The sequence below is a fragment of the Marmota flaviventris genome, chromosome 1 (assembly GCF_047511675.1).
Source record: "Marmota flaviventris isolate mMarFla1 chromosome 1, mMarFla1.hap1, whole genome shotgun sequence".
Classification (NCBI taxonomy): domain Eukaryota; kingdom Metazoa; phylum Chordata; class Mammalia; order Rodentia; family Sciuridae; genus Marmota; species Marmota flaviventris.
The window spans coordinates 137,949,617-137,965,075 of NC_092498.1; the positions used below are offsets into that span (position 1 = coordinate 137,949,617).

Below are 15,459 nucleotides of genomic sequence, written 5' to 3' on the forward strand. Positions count from 1 at the left end.
TCAGAGAACCCGTGTGGTAGGCAGCTCTTACCCTTGGTTTTTAGAAAAGAAACAGACGCTCAGAGAGGACCCCTGACCCTCTTGACTACCAAGCTGTGCGAGGCAGAGCAGAGATTTGCACTGAGGCGTCAGATTCGGAAAACCCGTTTCCTTGCAGCCACACTCCATGACTGTCTCTTTCTCCTCTTATTCCAGAAACCCAAGAGTGAGGAAAAGCCGGTACTTAAGCAGCTCAGCCCTTGACCTGGCAAACCCCACCCTGCTCTCAGGGCAGCAGGGGTTGTGCCGCGTGGCCCAGTCTGGAACTCGGCAACCCCGAGACCTGTCCAGGATTCCGTTGCCCACTGTCCACCTCTAGACTTGGCCAGAGCTACCTCCACCCTGCACTGGGCTCAAGACCAGCCTGGCTCAGGATTCTGCCTATGAGCTCTCCAGGCCTGGGGAGAGAAGGTGGAGGGTCCTAGTCCCCTCATTTTAGCTCTTCCAGAAGGGGACACCTCAACCTATGGCAGACACCTGACTGTTCTTATGGCAATAGCCATCTGAGTCTCAGACATCAGTTTCCCCAAGTAGGACACAAGTCGGAGAGACTCTTCTGTATTTTGATACAATAATAATGGCAGCAGCTGCCTGGGGGCCCTAGGCACCGGGCTCTGTGGTCAGTGCCTGTTGTGATTTCTTTCATCGGATATGACGTGACTCAGGCACAGTGACTGTCGTGGAGGAAGGACTTTACACCTGCCGGTTCCCAGAAATGGGGCTCTGCACGCCAAGCAGGGCCATGCAGAGGAGCCTGGGGAGGGGGGTCAGGAGGCAGCGGGTGGGAGAGGTGTCACCGAGCCTTCTTGTGGCTTCCACAGGAAGGAACAGGTGGGCGAGGCAGGGCAGCAGGCCAAAGAGGCTTCGGATTGGCTGGTCTGTGAGCTTCCGGCGGGATCTGGGGTATGGGTACTGCAGAGTTCTCTGGCACGGGCACTGGGCTGTCTGGGGCAGGGGCGAGGGGGCTGGAGCGTGAGGGCCCATGGCAGGGGTCCTTGGGGGCAGGAGCTCTGGACTGGTTGGTTTGCATCTGAAAGGTATGCTTTACAGGTGAGCTGTCTGTTTTCTCTAGAAATAAGCTAATCCTGGGGGTAGTCCTTTCCAGTGTCCCTAAGTCGCCAGGGTGTGAAAGCATTTGAACAAAAAGACATAGTGGGCAGTGTCCTTCCAGTATCATCTTCTCCATATTTGAAATCAATCTGCTGAATCCGCTGGAGTGAGGATTGGCCACCAGGGGCAGAAGGAGGGCTTAACAGAGGCTTAAGAAATAAGAAGTCTTGAGATGGAAGTTTTCAGGTTCCCTTTATCAACTCGTGGCACCATCCAGGTCCCGGATCTTTACCCTCTTTTGCTTTTCTCTGCTCAGCACATTGTGAGCTTGAGACTACACACTACTCTATATAGTGCCAAGAAGGCTGCTGTCGCTCCAGACATCAACACCGTAGACAAAAAAGGGTCCCAACAAAAGATTACAGTGTTTCAGTAGTCAGTTGCTGTGGAGCCAACTGAGCCACAACTATGTGGCTGAAAAGTACCACGGTTATTATTTTGCCTTTCTTTGTGTTGATGTGAGTATAGCTACGTGGCTTTTCTGTTCCACGTGGCACTGGCTGCAACTGTTCCTTGAATCGCATGCAGCTGGCAGCTGCGCTAGGCTGGAAGGCTCCAGAAGGTTCCATTGCGTGTCTAGGCCCTTGATGCACCTGAGTGTCTTCCCCTGTTTAGCTCAGGCTTCCTCACAGCTGGTGGTCTCCAGGTAGTCAGCTGCCATTCACAGTGACCAGCCAGTCCTCCTTAAGACCTAGACCTGCAGCTGGACCTCATTACTCCCTGGTCAAAGCAAGTCACAAGGGAGGAGACGCAGAGTCCACCTCTTGGTGTGTGGAGCTGCAGGCTGTGGTTAAGGTTTAACTCATCAAGTGGACATTGTCCAAACCCTTTCTGTTCCCAAGAAGAGGCTGGCCCTTGCTTGACCCCTGCGAGATAACTTCTAAGCCCTCAGAATGTCCCACCTCTTGAGTGCCTTTGTCACTGGGCCACACCCAGTGGTTTACCTGATGATGCCTAGTGGTTCCCTTGTGTCTATGGGCTATGCTTGAACTTGACCTTGGAGGGTTGAAGACTGAGTAACTAAGATTGGACACGTGGTTGTCAACCATGCCTATGTGACTGACCCCCAAGAGAAACCCCGGACTCCACGGCTTGGGCGTGTCTTCCTGATTGGCAGAACTTCCTGTTGTCACACATCGTCACTGTGAGGATAAAGCAGTGTCTAGGGGGCAGCTAGGCTCACTCCTGGTCTCTCCTAGACTCTGACCCCTGTGACTTCGACCTTTGCTGCCTTTAATCTGTGTCCTGTCACCTTGATAAGCCAGGGCCAAGGCTGGCCGCCCCTCGGACGTTCCTGAGTCCTTCTGTGGGGTCGTGAAGCCCAGGGCTGGTCTTGGTGGCCATCTTTGAAGATCACCTGCCACCAGGAAGTGAAGGCGGGCAGTTCCAGGGGAGCCCCTAGCAGACTCCTCTTTGTGCCTTGTTTTCCTGGAGGCTCTGCTTAGATCAGGAAAAACCCACACCCTGGACAGGGCGCCCTGGGCTGCAGCGGAGCAGCTGGGGAGAGGCAAGCAGCTAGCGCAGGTCCCCTTGTTGATGGGGTGGGTGTGGCCCAGAGAGGTTAAGTGCCTTGCCCACGCCCTCACAGCCTTCCTGACTCCAAAGCCTGGTCCTGAGGCTGAAACCTCTACCACTGCACCCGGCACGACACCCTTCAGGTGGGAGACCCCGTGGAAATGAGTTAGGCACCCCCGGGCACACTCCAGAAGGTCCACGGAGGCGGAGAAGTGGCCCCCTCTCCTCAGAGCCATGACCATGGAGAGCTGGGAACATCTCATTTATCAAGAGAAACAACTTCAACGCTTCACTTTTTAAAACAAAACAAGGACTAGATGGTGGGTTTCCAGTTTGCCTCTGATTTGAACTGGTGGCCTAAGACATATGGAAGAATCTGTGTCAGGGTAAAAATGGCTTTTGTATTGAGGAAACCACCTAGGTGGGACATTTTAGTCTGAAGGGAGCCTTCCCTTCTCCCCCAGGGCTCCCTGGCCCAGAAGGATGAGGAGACAAACCTGGTGGAGTCTGACCTATGAGGGGTCCAGGAGAACGAGAAGTAAGGACTCAGTCACCTCATCTGTAAAATGGGGGTGTGAATGCCCACCCTGAGGTTTAAGTGAATTGTTGTGTGAAGGCACTGAGACAGTGCCTGGAACATAGTAATTGTTCAACAAACGTTACTTTTTTTTTTTTAATTATTACCATCATTATATTATGGAGGAGAGAGATTTGAGGTTGCTGTGGAGTAGGAAGTTATAGGGGCACAAAGGGGTTATGGCCCGGGGAGGAAGATATTCAAGGGAGAAATTCCCTGCAGTGAGAAAGGCCACAGAGCTCTCTTGGCCTAACTTCTGGATAGTTCGAAGGCCGCTACATCTACAATCAGGAGGAGAGGCTCCAAGAGTTAGGGCTCTATGTTTTTCTCATACAGAAGGCCTTGTGTGCATCATGGTTAGCCAGAGCTCCAGCCATCACACCCACAGTTCAGACAGGAAGTGGGGTAATGGCAAAAGAAGGACAGCCTGCTTGCCACCCGAGTCAGCCCTTCTTAGGGAGCTGTCTTAGAAGCCCTGAAGGAGACCCTAAGCCATAGCTGCAGATACAAGAGATTTTCTCAGAAAAAGCCCCTGGAAGAAACCGTCAGGGAAGAAAAGGAAGCAGCTGGGGTCCAGGTTCAGGTCACCTCAACCTGGCCCTGTGGATCTCGAAGTGCACAGGGCAGCTCAGAGTGTGTCCCAGGGCACAGGACAGGAGCTGGCCCTGCACCGCAACGCACATGCGGGTGGCTAGGAAGAGGACCTTCCAGGAGCCTGTCTCCATGCAGGGCAGGTGGCACAGGGGCCCAGTTCTGTGTCCACAGCAGGATGATCCACGGGTGCTGGTGCATGGGACTGGTTAGGGTCAAGGACATGGGGCAGGACACCAGGATCCGATGCCACCTCGGGTCAAGTGTCTGTTGGTTCCTAGTGTCTCTTGGACTGACGATGCATCCAGGGTCTCCCTTGCCCACCACCCTCGCCCAGCCTGTGGGCCCTTCCTGACCCCCACCTGGGAGGGGGTGACAGGCAGAAGATGATGGCACAAATGGGCGGGGGGAGGCCCAGTTCTCGACATTTTCCCACAGACAGGAGCAGCTGGCGTGGCTCCTGGTGCTAAATTGAAATTAATGCTGGCCCCGTGCCCGGGCTGGCTCCCAGCGCTGTCCTCAGAGCAGAGTGTCTGCAGCGTGGAGCCCAAGAAGGTCACTTGCTGTCACAAGGGAAGGTGAGGAGGGGCTGTGATGGTCAGGGGGCCCAGCAAGAAATGGAACCTGAGGCAACTGGTCAAGAGACGTTAAAGAAGGGCCTTCTCTCAGCATGGGCCAGGCTCGGGGAATGGAGCCGGGAGGTCAGGGCACTGAGGGGCACCATTGCCCCATACAGGAGGCTGCAGAAGGGCCCGGGTGACTGAAGGCCAGGGAGGGGTGGCATGGGGAGAGGGGTCATGTGGCAGGAAGCTGTGGACGTCGTGACGACCTGCAGAAGCATGAGAGGGACTTGGAAAGCCACGTCCACCCCGCTGCACGCTCTGGTCTCCTGCGGGCCCTCCCATCAGCCAAACCTGGCTGGAAGCCAGAAGGCCGGGGAGTCCACAGTGAGGTGCCACCCTTCAGTTTGAAAAGTGTCTTCTGGTACGTCTCTTCGGGAAACTTTTTAATTCAAGCGTGACATGCACTGGGACGGGCCGGTCACAGGTGAACTTGATCCATGCAACCCGCTAAGACACGGAGGCTTCGCCCTCCCTGGGAGGCCTGGTTTCCTGTCTCCCTTCTCCACCCTCCTCTCCCAGGAAACCTAGATTCTGACTTCTGAAAACATGAGTTTTCCCCGATTTGGTGCAGGTACATAAAGGGCATCTTCAGCACGAGCTGTTAGGGGTCTGGCCTTTGCATTCCACGTGTCCATGTCCTTGGCTGTACTTTCCCCCTTGCCGCAGGAGAGATCACGTTGCAAGGACATCTCTGCAAACCCTTTGCCTTATCTAGGAAGAATCTCCAGATTTAGGTGTTCTGAGTGGAACGGGGTAAACATTTTTTATAGCTCCCAAAACGCTTTCTGAAGGATGCACGACCCTTCTCCCTGCTCATCTGGGAAGTCTGTCACCAAGGTTAAAAAGGGTGACTCGAGCTTTCACTGGGAGAGAGGCCAAGAGGGGCCCAGGTCTAGATCCTCCTGGGGAAGGATCTGAAACTAAGTGCTGAGAATTCCCGCCTATGGGCCTGACAGTTCTTGGTCATAAGCCACAGAATCCTCTGTGCTGGGCGAGGTAGAAACGCAGCCTACTGAAGGCAACTGGGTAGCCAGTCCGTGGATTACCTGGGGGGTTTGGTGACTGTGTGGCAGGATCAGAACTCAAATCCCCAGGCCCTTCAGTTTATGCTCTGGACTCTGAGCACTGGACGTCTGGCCAGTGCTGCTGTCCCCAGACCTACGGACAGAATTCCTCTCTTGTCTCTTTGACCCTCAGGATCTCTGCTGGCCTCTTTGGGATCTTCAGATCTATGTGATTCAGGGTCCTCCACTCAGCCTGAACATGACTCAGGGCATTATTAGCAAGGGAGACACCAGGGAAGAGTTTTGAGCATGGTCAGCCCTTGTGGCCTCAGTGGGGCATTCCATCGCCCCTCAGTGTTCCTTGAGGGATGGATTCGAGGCATCCCTCCTCCATCAAATAGCAAAATATGTGATGCCCAAGTCCTTCCCAGGAAATAGTATGTGTGCATGTGCCCTTGCAATCCTCTCAGGTACCTGAATCACCTCTTGATTAATCCTAAAATCTAAAACAGTGGTCACACTGCCTTGTTTAGGGAATGATGGTAAGAAAAAGCCTGTGCACACTCAGTACAGGCAGGATTCTTTTCTAGAACGTTCTCCATCCACAGTTGGTTGAATCCCAGAATGCAGAGGTCTGGCAGCACTGGGTGGGAAATGGTGACCCTGGCCCTGACCCCGCAGTCTCTCAGCCCCAGTGCCAGACACCTCATCACCTGCTCCTCAGTCCTTTGCTGCCCCAGAGGGTGTTCTGTGTCCAATTCCATTTCCAGGGAAAGAAGCTCTGATTGGTCCAACCTGGTGAGACCTTCTCCTGTCATCCAATCAGCCACAGCAGGAGGGAGGACTGAGTGACATCACGGCCAGGAACTTGGAGGGTGGCCCCTTCAGGAGGGCCCTGCGAAGTGGGACGCTGGAGCTTGTTTTCTTTCTTTGTCTGTTTAAAATGATTGGTCATCTCATTAACCACCAAGATGGCAGAAGTCAGAATCCAGTCGGACTGGCTGACACTTATTTATGTAATAAATAAAATAGATCAGTGTGGCTTTTATTTGGAATGACATAGTATCACCGGGGAACTCCAAGGATTTCCCCAGGAGAGGGACCTCAACCCAGGATGAGTGGTAAATTTTCAGTAGCTTTAAGATTTTGAGTGAAGATTTGCAGGTTTCCAGAAATCTAGGGTTGACAGGATGAGGAGAGGAACTGGCTTGGGGAGTGACAGTTCTGGAAGAAAAACTGATCTGGAGAGTGAGAGTATGAGGACCAGGCCTTTGGATTAAAGTTACAGTCTCCTCATCCTTCCTTTTGTCTATGTTCTTTTTTTTTTTCTTTTTTTTGTGGGGGGGAGGTGGAGGGGATTGACCACTTGACCTCTGAGCCACATCCCCAGCCCTATTTTGTATTTTACTTAGAGACAGGGTCTCACTGAGTTGCTTAGTGCTTCGCTGTTGCTGAGGCTGGCTTTGAGTTGAGATCCTCCTGCCTCAGCCTCCGAATCACTGGGATGACAGGTGTGCACCACTGCACCTGGCTCCATTCTGCCTTTTTATTTCTTCCACCTACCTCAGTAGATGGGATGACATATTTCGCCATCTTTGCAGGCTTTAAAGTTCCCAACTTGGTCCTGGCAGACTTGAAAAATTGAGGCTCAGAGAGTCCTACCAATTTTCTAAGGGCACACAGCACATCAGCAACTGAGGGAGGACTCCAGTGTCCTCTCTTCTATACAGTGCTCGTCCACTCATGCCATCTTTTCTGAGAATTATTTTCACATTCTGGGAGGAGGGCGGCATTTGTGCCACCTGACCATGGCTGCTGGCTCCACATGATTGGGCCAATGTAAAATCTAGGCTGGGACAATTGTATTCTCTTTCCTGGGAAGTCATGATTAAAGTATTGATTTTTCTTTTTTATAAACTGGGCTCCAGAATGGAACTCATAAGGAGAAAGCTGGGAGGGAGAGGGGAAGGCAGAGAAGATAATCTTTTTAAAAAAGAGGCCAGGTGGAGAGACCAGGTGGAGAGAATTTGAGGGACGAGCTGCTTTGGTTTCAGTTTTCTAGTTCTTGGTTTTTGCTGCTCATGGGAACCTGCTCCTGCTTACCAGATAGAACGCTAGAATCCATAAACTTCACCATGGTTTTGGCTGCAAGAAGAAGAAAACATAATCCATTCTGTCTTAAACTGAGAAGAAAACTTAGTAATTCTCATAACAAGAAATGCAGAGATATGTGGTCTGAGGCCTGGTATGATCAGGATTCTAGGTACATTGTTCTGTAATTCTCTCTAGCACATTCCTCCATTATATGTTGGCTTCGATCACTCACTGGCTTCCCTCATGATTACAAGAGGGCTGCCAGCAACAACAGCAGTCACACTTCCATGGAGCCAGAAAAGCATCTCCCTCCAATCCTGGACCAACCTTTCTTGTTGAATTAGGCCACCTTCAGTTATGTGCATCTCCCTGGACCAGTTGCAGTCTCCCGCAGAATACCATGCACTGGTTGTCTTACGCTTAGGTCTTTGGTCCAATCATGAGGAAGGAGCTGGAATGGCTGCTGGCCAATGGAGTTGGGGCTGGAGCTGTGGGCTGGAATCAGCTCCTGGGCACACAGGTTACATGGGAGGGGGACAGTGACCTGAACAAATCGGAGTGTGCTAGGAAAGGAAGAAGGGAGAAGAGGGGCTGGGGAGACTGAAAGCATCATCTCGAGTTGGTCTGTGTGGGTTCCTGGTCCTGGTAGCCAGAGAGGCGTCGGTTTCCTGGTCTGCGCCCAGATGCCTCTGCCTGGCCCTCCGCAGCCTGGCTAATTTCCCTTCCATTCTGAGGCTTCCGCTCTTGCCAACATTTCTCGCCACTGGCGCACCGCTCTGGCAAGCTGGCATCTCATTCTGCTCCAGGCCCCGCTGATGGAGCTAAAGATCCCTTTAGCAGAATGGATTCTAGCATGTTCTAATTTAAAAAGCCTTGTACTCTCCCCGGCAGGGGGGCTGAGATCTGAACCCATGAAGTCACGGATCGTGAATTCCTCTGAGGAAGGCCTATTTTTAACAGTTCCTGAACCTAACTGAACTTCATCATCTTTCAGGCGTTGACACTTAAAATACGTGCATCACACGCAGGCACGGAGCTGCTCTTCATGCACCAGAGACGGCAGAGACCAGCCTTCAGAGGGCCACTCATCTGGGGGCTGCGGCTCACCCAGTGTGGTGGTGAGTAAAGCAAGGGGCTTTAGAGACAGGCGACCCTGGGTTCAAATCCTGCTGCTCCACTAACTGCCATGCTGTTTTCTCCAAGCTTCAGTTTTCTCATTTATAAAATGATGGTAACATGTGTCCATGACACCTTGTATCATCATTTAGAGGCAAAGCCTGACAGGGGGCTGTTGGTGATCTTTATTTATCCCACTTGGTGTGAGTATTCATAGGTCTCCTTGTAGAATCATTTGTGTGCTTGATCCAAAACCCTATACCCACACTGTCACACTAACATCCCTCATGGTGACAACATGGCTGCCAAGCAACATCAGGGGCACCTGATGTGTGCTGTATGACCTTTCTGAAACCAAAATACATCCTGTCCTAGGAGTTTAGGGACAAGAAAGTGGAAACCCTTACTATGGCCCAGCTACAATTCACTCAGGGGGCTGGGAGGTGAAGTGGAAGTCACACGGACCCAAAAGTGCCCTAGGAAACCGGGATCCTCCATTAATACCTGACAGCGCTGTCATTATTGAATTTAGCCCCAGAGGAAGTGTTTTGGGGCCAATTGTATGAAAAGCGTTCATCTTTAAATTTTCAAACTGTTAGCACAGTGAAATGCTCAGGATTAGTCGCCCTTGACCTTGAGTCACCCTTGACCGGGGTTTCCTGTGTCGTGGTCACAAGGGGCAGGAGAGGGGTGGTCCCCAAGGAAAACAACAGGCAGACTCCCAATCACTGGTGAAGTTCTTTCTTTATAATCGATTTTTAATTTTCTTGCAGAGTAGCGGGACCAGGGCTGGGTTAACTGCGCGGGAAGTTGGTACCTGGCAGGGTCGCTGAGAGCGCGCGGATAAGACGACCGCGAATGGAGAGTGGCGTGGCCGGGGACCGGAATCCTCAGTAAGAGTGGCCTAGGACTGAGAAGAGCGCTGGTGGTTGCACGAGGTCACTCCGGGCCAGGAGGGCCCGTCTGGGCATGACTAGCCTGGCAAGGGGTCGCCGCAGGTCGCGGAGGAGCGTGTCCCGGGTCCCTCTCTCTCGCTGCAGCTGCAGGTCGGGCCGGGGGGCGCGCCCCGCAGCGCCTTCCAGGGAGAATGCCGACTGTGCGCGTCACAAGGGCGCGCGCTCCGGGCCGAGGCGCCCGCACTCCGGGCCGGGCGGGGTGGCGCAGCGCCGCTGTGCAGCAAGCGCTCGCGTCGTGGGACCCGCGGCCGGTGAGTGCCCCGCCCTGCCCCGCCGCAGCGCCGCCTGCCGGGCGAAAGCAGCACTGCGGCCGCCCGCCACCCGCGCGGACCTAGGGGCCCTGAGCCTGGAAAGCCGCCTGTTCCCCACCAGACATCGGTAAATTGCAGTGTGTAAAGAACTCCTAAAACGTCCGACGCGTTTCCATTTTCCTCCCATAACGATCCTCATCATTATTATTTTAATGGTGTGTCTTTCTGCACCCCAGTTTAGCTGGTCTCCAAGGCGCAGGTTCAATTTCTGAGTTGCGCAGCCGCGGCTCAGTCTAATCCACACAGGAGCCTGACAGGGTCCCTGCAGGACCCTCCACAGGCCTGGCTTATCCTTTAAAGTCAGATTGTTAGAATTTGGAAGCAGAGGAGGGGCCGGCCTACCCTGCCTCAGCTAGCCTGGAGGGGATGCCATCCATTCAAACCCCGTATTTGCCAAGAGCTCACGCGCTCGCCAGGGGACTATGGCCTGAGGTGGCCTGACCAGGCTCTGACTTCTTGGCACTTTCTGCTCCCCAGAAGTGGGACGGCTTTGGTTCCTCCCAGGAATAGCAATTACAGGACATGTGGGAATGCAGTGCACATTTAGGCAGCAGCACAGAGTGGGGCTTGTGGCCAGGAGAGAAGGCGCCACCCATTCATGTTCTGAAACTCTTGAAGGCTGGTTGGATTGGATTCTTGAACTGTGAGTTTGAGAACTCTGAATGAGAGGGTGGTAAGACAGGGACCAGGACCCCTGGGGCATCCTCCAAAGACCCAGCTATGAGGATGAGGGAGGACCTATCACCAGGGAGCAATCCTATCCCCAGAAGGGGAGGATTGTGCTGGCCTCTGGAAGCTGAAGAGAAGCCAGTAGCCTGGAGGAGCCTGGCTCTGGGTATGCATGTATGTCTCAGCAAAGAGAGCTCCAGCTCCCAGGGAATAATACCCAGCACAGCCAGTGATCTCAGGAACAGACACTGGATAATCCTGTCAGACAAGCACCATTCATCCATCACATGAGCAGGCTGTGCTAAGGGCTTCACACACTACCCCACGTGGGTGTGGGTACTCCCATCTACAGATGAGGAAACTGAGCCCAGTGAGGCAAAAGCACACTGCCCGTGAAAGGCAGGTGCACCCAGTCTAGCTCTGCAACCAGTGCATCCCAGAACTACTTAGGATCCAAAGAGCCCTGGGACGTAGGAGAGCCCCTGGACAAGGTGAAACTGAGCTGCACAGAATCCCAGAGTTGAAAGGGGTCCCATTAGAATGAAAGGTTTCCTTTGCCCAAACCTTATCAGTGAGGGAAATCCGGCTGCAGCTTGCGCCCCCGTCCAGGGCTCATCCAGAGGCAGTAGAGACATGGAGCCATTGCCCTTACCCTGCCTTCCTGCCTGTGGGAACGTCCCCACATTAGATATTTTCCTTTAATGATGATTTACCAAAATTCAGTTAGCTTCCAAGCCTTCTAGAACCTGCATTGCCATCCACTACTGTCCCATTACCTATCAGACTGAAAGTCATTTTCAAAACTGATCATGTAAGTTAGGAATGCTTTAGGCTGTAATGAACAAGTTACCCAATGAGGGTGCCTTCCCAATAGTGACACTTATTATTTTACTTAACAAGCAGCCTGGAGGAAGGCAGTTCCAACAAGGGGCAATAGCAAAGCTTGTTAATAAGAACCAAAATTTTCTTTGTGCTCCTCAGCGTTACAATGATATTTCTTCTCATGGTCATTGCATGGTTGCCAGAGCACCAACCATTGTGCCTTCCCCCTAATTTCCAAAAGAAGAAAGAGAGGGAAACATGGACAAAGTTCTGTTTTGTCACAAAGGAATAGGAATACACTTCTCTTTATGTCTCATTGGCCAGAGCTGGGTCACATGCCAATCTTTAAACCAATCATTGATAAAGAGAGGTGGAGTTACCATGATTACTGGAAACCAATCACAGTTCATCCTCTGATACATTGAGGAGGGGGGGACAACATTAAAGTTATGTTAGGAAGAAAGATATTAACTCTAGCTAGTTTAAGTCATTCCAGCTGCTGTAACAAATAAATCTTCACATTTCATTGGCATGGTGCACAGAAGTTATTTTCTCATTCATAGGAGTCCAATGAGGGTGTTCATGGTTGGCAGGTGACTTCTTCCATAATTTGATTTGGGAATCTGTCTTGTGGCTCAGTCTCCCATAAACGCCTATTGGGGAAGAGAGAATGGAAGGATAACATGCATTTCTTTAAGTTATGGCCCAGGAGTTGACTGCTTCCATCCCATTGGTGAGAATTCATCACATGTCTGTGCCTGGATGCACAAGTAGCTGGAAAGTATAAGCTGTAGCGGGAAGCCACCTCAGGTGGCCACTCTGAGTGACAGGGAGGTGGCTGTTCAGCCATTCAGGAACAGTGGGTTTCCAGGTTGATCTTTTGCCTGTCACCCTGTCACTCCCCACTGGCTGTGGCCATCTGTACTCCCGTACCGATCATCTTCTGAACACTCCTTTTATTCACTTGTATCTCCACCTTTGCCTGGGCTGCTCTCTAGGCCCAGAATTCCCTCTGCACTTTTCCTCTCTGCTTGGGTGAGTTCCTGTCTGTTCTTCTAAATCCAAATTAAAAATCCTCTCCCTTGTTGAGACTTTCCTCTACTTCATCCTGGGCTTCATTCACAGAATTATTTTTTTCTATTTTTATAATTATTTATTTATTTAGGTACCAGGGATTGAACCCAGGGCTGCCTAGCCACTGAGCCACATTCCCAGACCTTTTTATTTTTTATTTTGAGATAGGGCCTCGCGGTTGCCTTTAAACTTGTGATCCTCCTGCCTCAGTCTCCTGAGTAGCTGGGATTACAGGCATGTGCCACCGCACCAGCCTATCCACAGCATCTTTTTTTAAATTTTTTTTTTTAGTTGTTGATGGCCCTTTATTTTATTTATTCACATGAGGTGCTGAGAATCGAACCCAGTGCTCACAAATGCTAGGCAAGTGCTCTACCACTGAGCCACAACCCCAGCCCCTATCCACAGCATCCTGAAGGCTGATTCACCACTCAAAGGCAAGTGATAGAAAACTCAGATTGCTTTAATGGAAAACATTGATTCATGTAATTGACATAATCCAGAGGCATCTTCAGGCTTGGCTAAATCCAGAGGCTTAAATGATGTTTTCAAGATTCAGTCTCTTTCCATATTAGCTTTATTCTCATGTCCCTGCAGAGGCAAGATGGCTCTCAGTCATCCCTAACCTCATTCTCCTAGGCTCAGGTATGGGAGGAAGCGAAGTCTCTCCCTTCTGAGTGTTCCAGCTTCAATTCCACTCCACACTCTGCTTAGTGGAGCAGGAGTCACGTGACCACCCTTGAGCTAATACTAGGCCAGATGGCTAGGCTTATGCAGATTGGGCAGGGATCTGGCATTCTGATTGGTCGATATAGAGTCATAGTTCCAATCCTAAAACTGGTGGGAAGCAGTGATCCCCTGAGGGGCAAGGGAGAGGGAGGGTGTGGCTTTTCACAGGCAATTCAGGGCCTCACCAGGAGACAGGGAATGCTGAATCCTGCAAACCCCAGGAGACAATCACCACCACACTTCACCATATGGAACAACCCATTTACTGAGCACTTATTATGTGCCAGGAACAGTGCCTTACACATAATGGCCTGCAAGGTGGCTTCTAGAATTTTCCCCATTATCCAGATGATGAAACAGAAGCTCTGCAGAACTGAAAGGACTTGCCCAAGGCTCGTTAGTGGTTGTGGAGGAATTTGAACTGAGATCTGGTGAACCACACAACCAGTGCTTTAATCCCCTACATTTCGGGACCCCTCCTCTATGGGTGGCAAAGCTAGAATTTCTGCTTTAGGAACCTAGCTCCTGAGTCTGGAATTGGGGACTCAGGGAGTCTCACAGCCCATAGGGCTTAGAGAGTCAGTGTTGCCCCCTTCTCTGAGTAGGCCAGGTGAGGTTCAAGTGATGACCTGATAAATATGTCACTCAGTGCCACTGGCTCCTGCTCTAAAGGGGTGTGGGTCCACCCACAGTTGTAGCTGGGGCACATTTTGTTTTGACCCCATAAGGGGACACACCACCCCAGTGTCACTTTGCCCCCTTTTCCTTAGGACAAGGAGCAGAAGGGTAAGTGACATGCCAGAACCATCTGCCCAGCTCCTAATAATAAATCCTGAGTGGAACAAGTTCCGGGCAAACATTGCCTTAAAGGGGGGGCTCTTCTCACACCCAGGCAGCCATCTGCCTCCTCCTCACGTGCCAAGCTGTGGGCGGGGGACGGGACTGTGGAGAGTGGGGAAGGGAGGAGGTGTCACTTGGTCCTGCACCGCCAGCAGGGTGGCTTACAAGTTTTCTTCCTTTTATCACTGTGGACAGGACATTGCTGAGACAAAGAGGTGCGCTCATTGGCTTTGACCTCCGTGGGTCCAGTGTCTGAGCAGAGGAAAAGTTCAATTCCTTCAAGATGCCGGTGGTAGGTAACCGCAGCTCCTGGGGACAGTTGGACACTCTGCTGTACACTTACTTCACAAGTATTAGCTCTTTGTCATTTTTTTGATGGGAGCCTGGAAGCTCAGAGACAGCCAGTGACTTTCTCCCAAGGTCACAAAAAGTGGCAGAGCTAGGACTTGAACCCAGGGCCCCAAAGAATACCCTCTTCCCAACATAGCAAGGAACCTCTTGAGTACGCAGTGTTGACAGGAGACATATCGCCATCCTGGCAACCCAGGGCCGCTTTTCCATGTAGCAGACGAGCATTCACCTCGTCCTGGGTGGCCAGCCATGGCCAGCCCTGTGCAGGCAGCCATCCTCCCTTGAGCCGCAATGCGGGCATTTCTGGTCACCTCACCCCTCGCTCTCCGCACCATCTCAACCAGTTGAAGAAGCACAGGAGAAAAACCTCGGTAACTCCTCCGGAACTTTCCGAGAAGACCAAGGAGCAGCTGGCGGAGGCTGAGCTTCGGCAGCTGAGGCTGCAGTTCCGAAAAATGGTAGAAAGTCGCAAGTCCTTCAACTTCCGCAGCCAGCTGAAGCTCTCCAGCCAGCAGTGAGTGACCTTGGAGGGCAGCGGGGTTGGGCTTCGAGGGCTCACCTTCTCCTGAACCCAGTCCTTCGTCGAAAGGCTCCACTTCCAGGGGAAACCCGCTGGACGCGGCCTCAGCAGGAAGCGCGTGTTGTCAGCGTCCAGGGCGCGGAGGGGACCCCAGGGAGCAGGGTGCCCACCCTCAGGGAAGGCCCCAGGGGAGGCTTTCTGGTGCCTCTATCTCTCTTTCCTGCCCTCTCTCCGAATTTCATTCTTGGCTGGAAGAAAATGATTGTCCCCAACTCTTGAGTTTGCCAGTGACCCAGGGCCACAGTCTGGAATCCTTCCCAAAGTCCCACAAGAGAGGGGAAGTGTGATTGGCTCCGCTTGGGTCACGTGTCTATTCATGGTCCAATCAGCTGAGTGGGGCGGGGCCGTGGAAGGAGAAATGGGAGTGGCTATCCCTGCCCTGGGCCGGGCCTGGGGGAGTTCTTTGAGCTGTGCAAACCTTTGGCCTTCCCTATTTGTGCGTCCTTAGGGGAACTTCA

At 52.3% G+C, this 15,459-nt stretch overlaps 1 protein-coding gene and 1 long non-coding RNA gene across 2 annotated transcripts in view; both read left to right on the forward strand.

The window, feature by feature from the left end:
- The first annotated feature begins 1,009 nt into the window (after window positions 1–1,009).
- LOC114103431 (uncharacterized) lies at window positions 1,010–9,787 on the forward strand. Its single transcript, XR_003584672.2, has 3 exons — window positions 1,010–1,089; window positions 8,548–8,671; window positions 9,443–9,787. It is a non-coding gene; the product is annotated as an uncharacterized lncRNA (long non-coding RNA).
- Window positions 9,788–10,034: 247 nt separating this feature from the next.
- The window catches only part of Ccdc63 (coiled-coil domain containing 63), a 31,753-nt gene continuing 26,328 nt past the window's right edge, over window positions 10,035–15,459 (forward strand). The window contains exons 1-2 of the mRNA XM_027949163.2: window positions 10,035–14,362; window positions 14,766–14,935. Of these exons, the coding sequence (XP_027804964.2) occupies window positions 14,354–14,362; window positions 14,766–14,935 (179 nt within the window). The 5' untranslated portion in view covers window positions 10,035–14,353. The remainder of the gene's footprint in view (window positions 14,363–14,765; window positions 14,936–15,459) is intronic.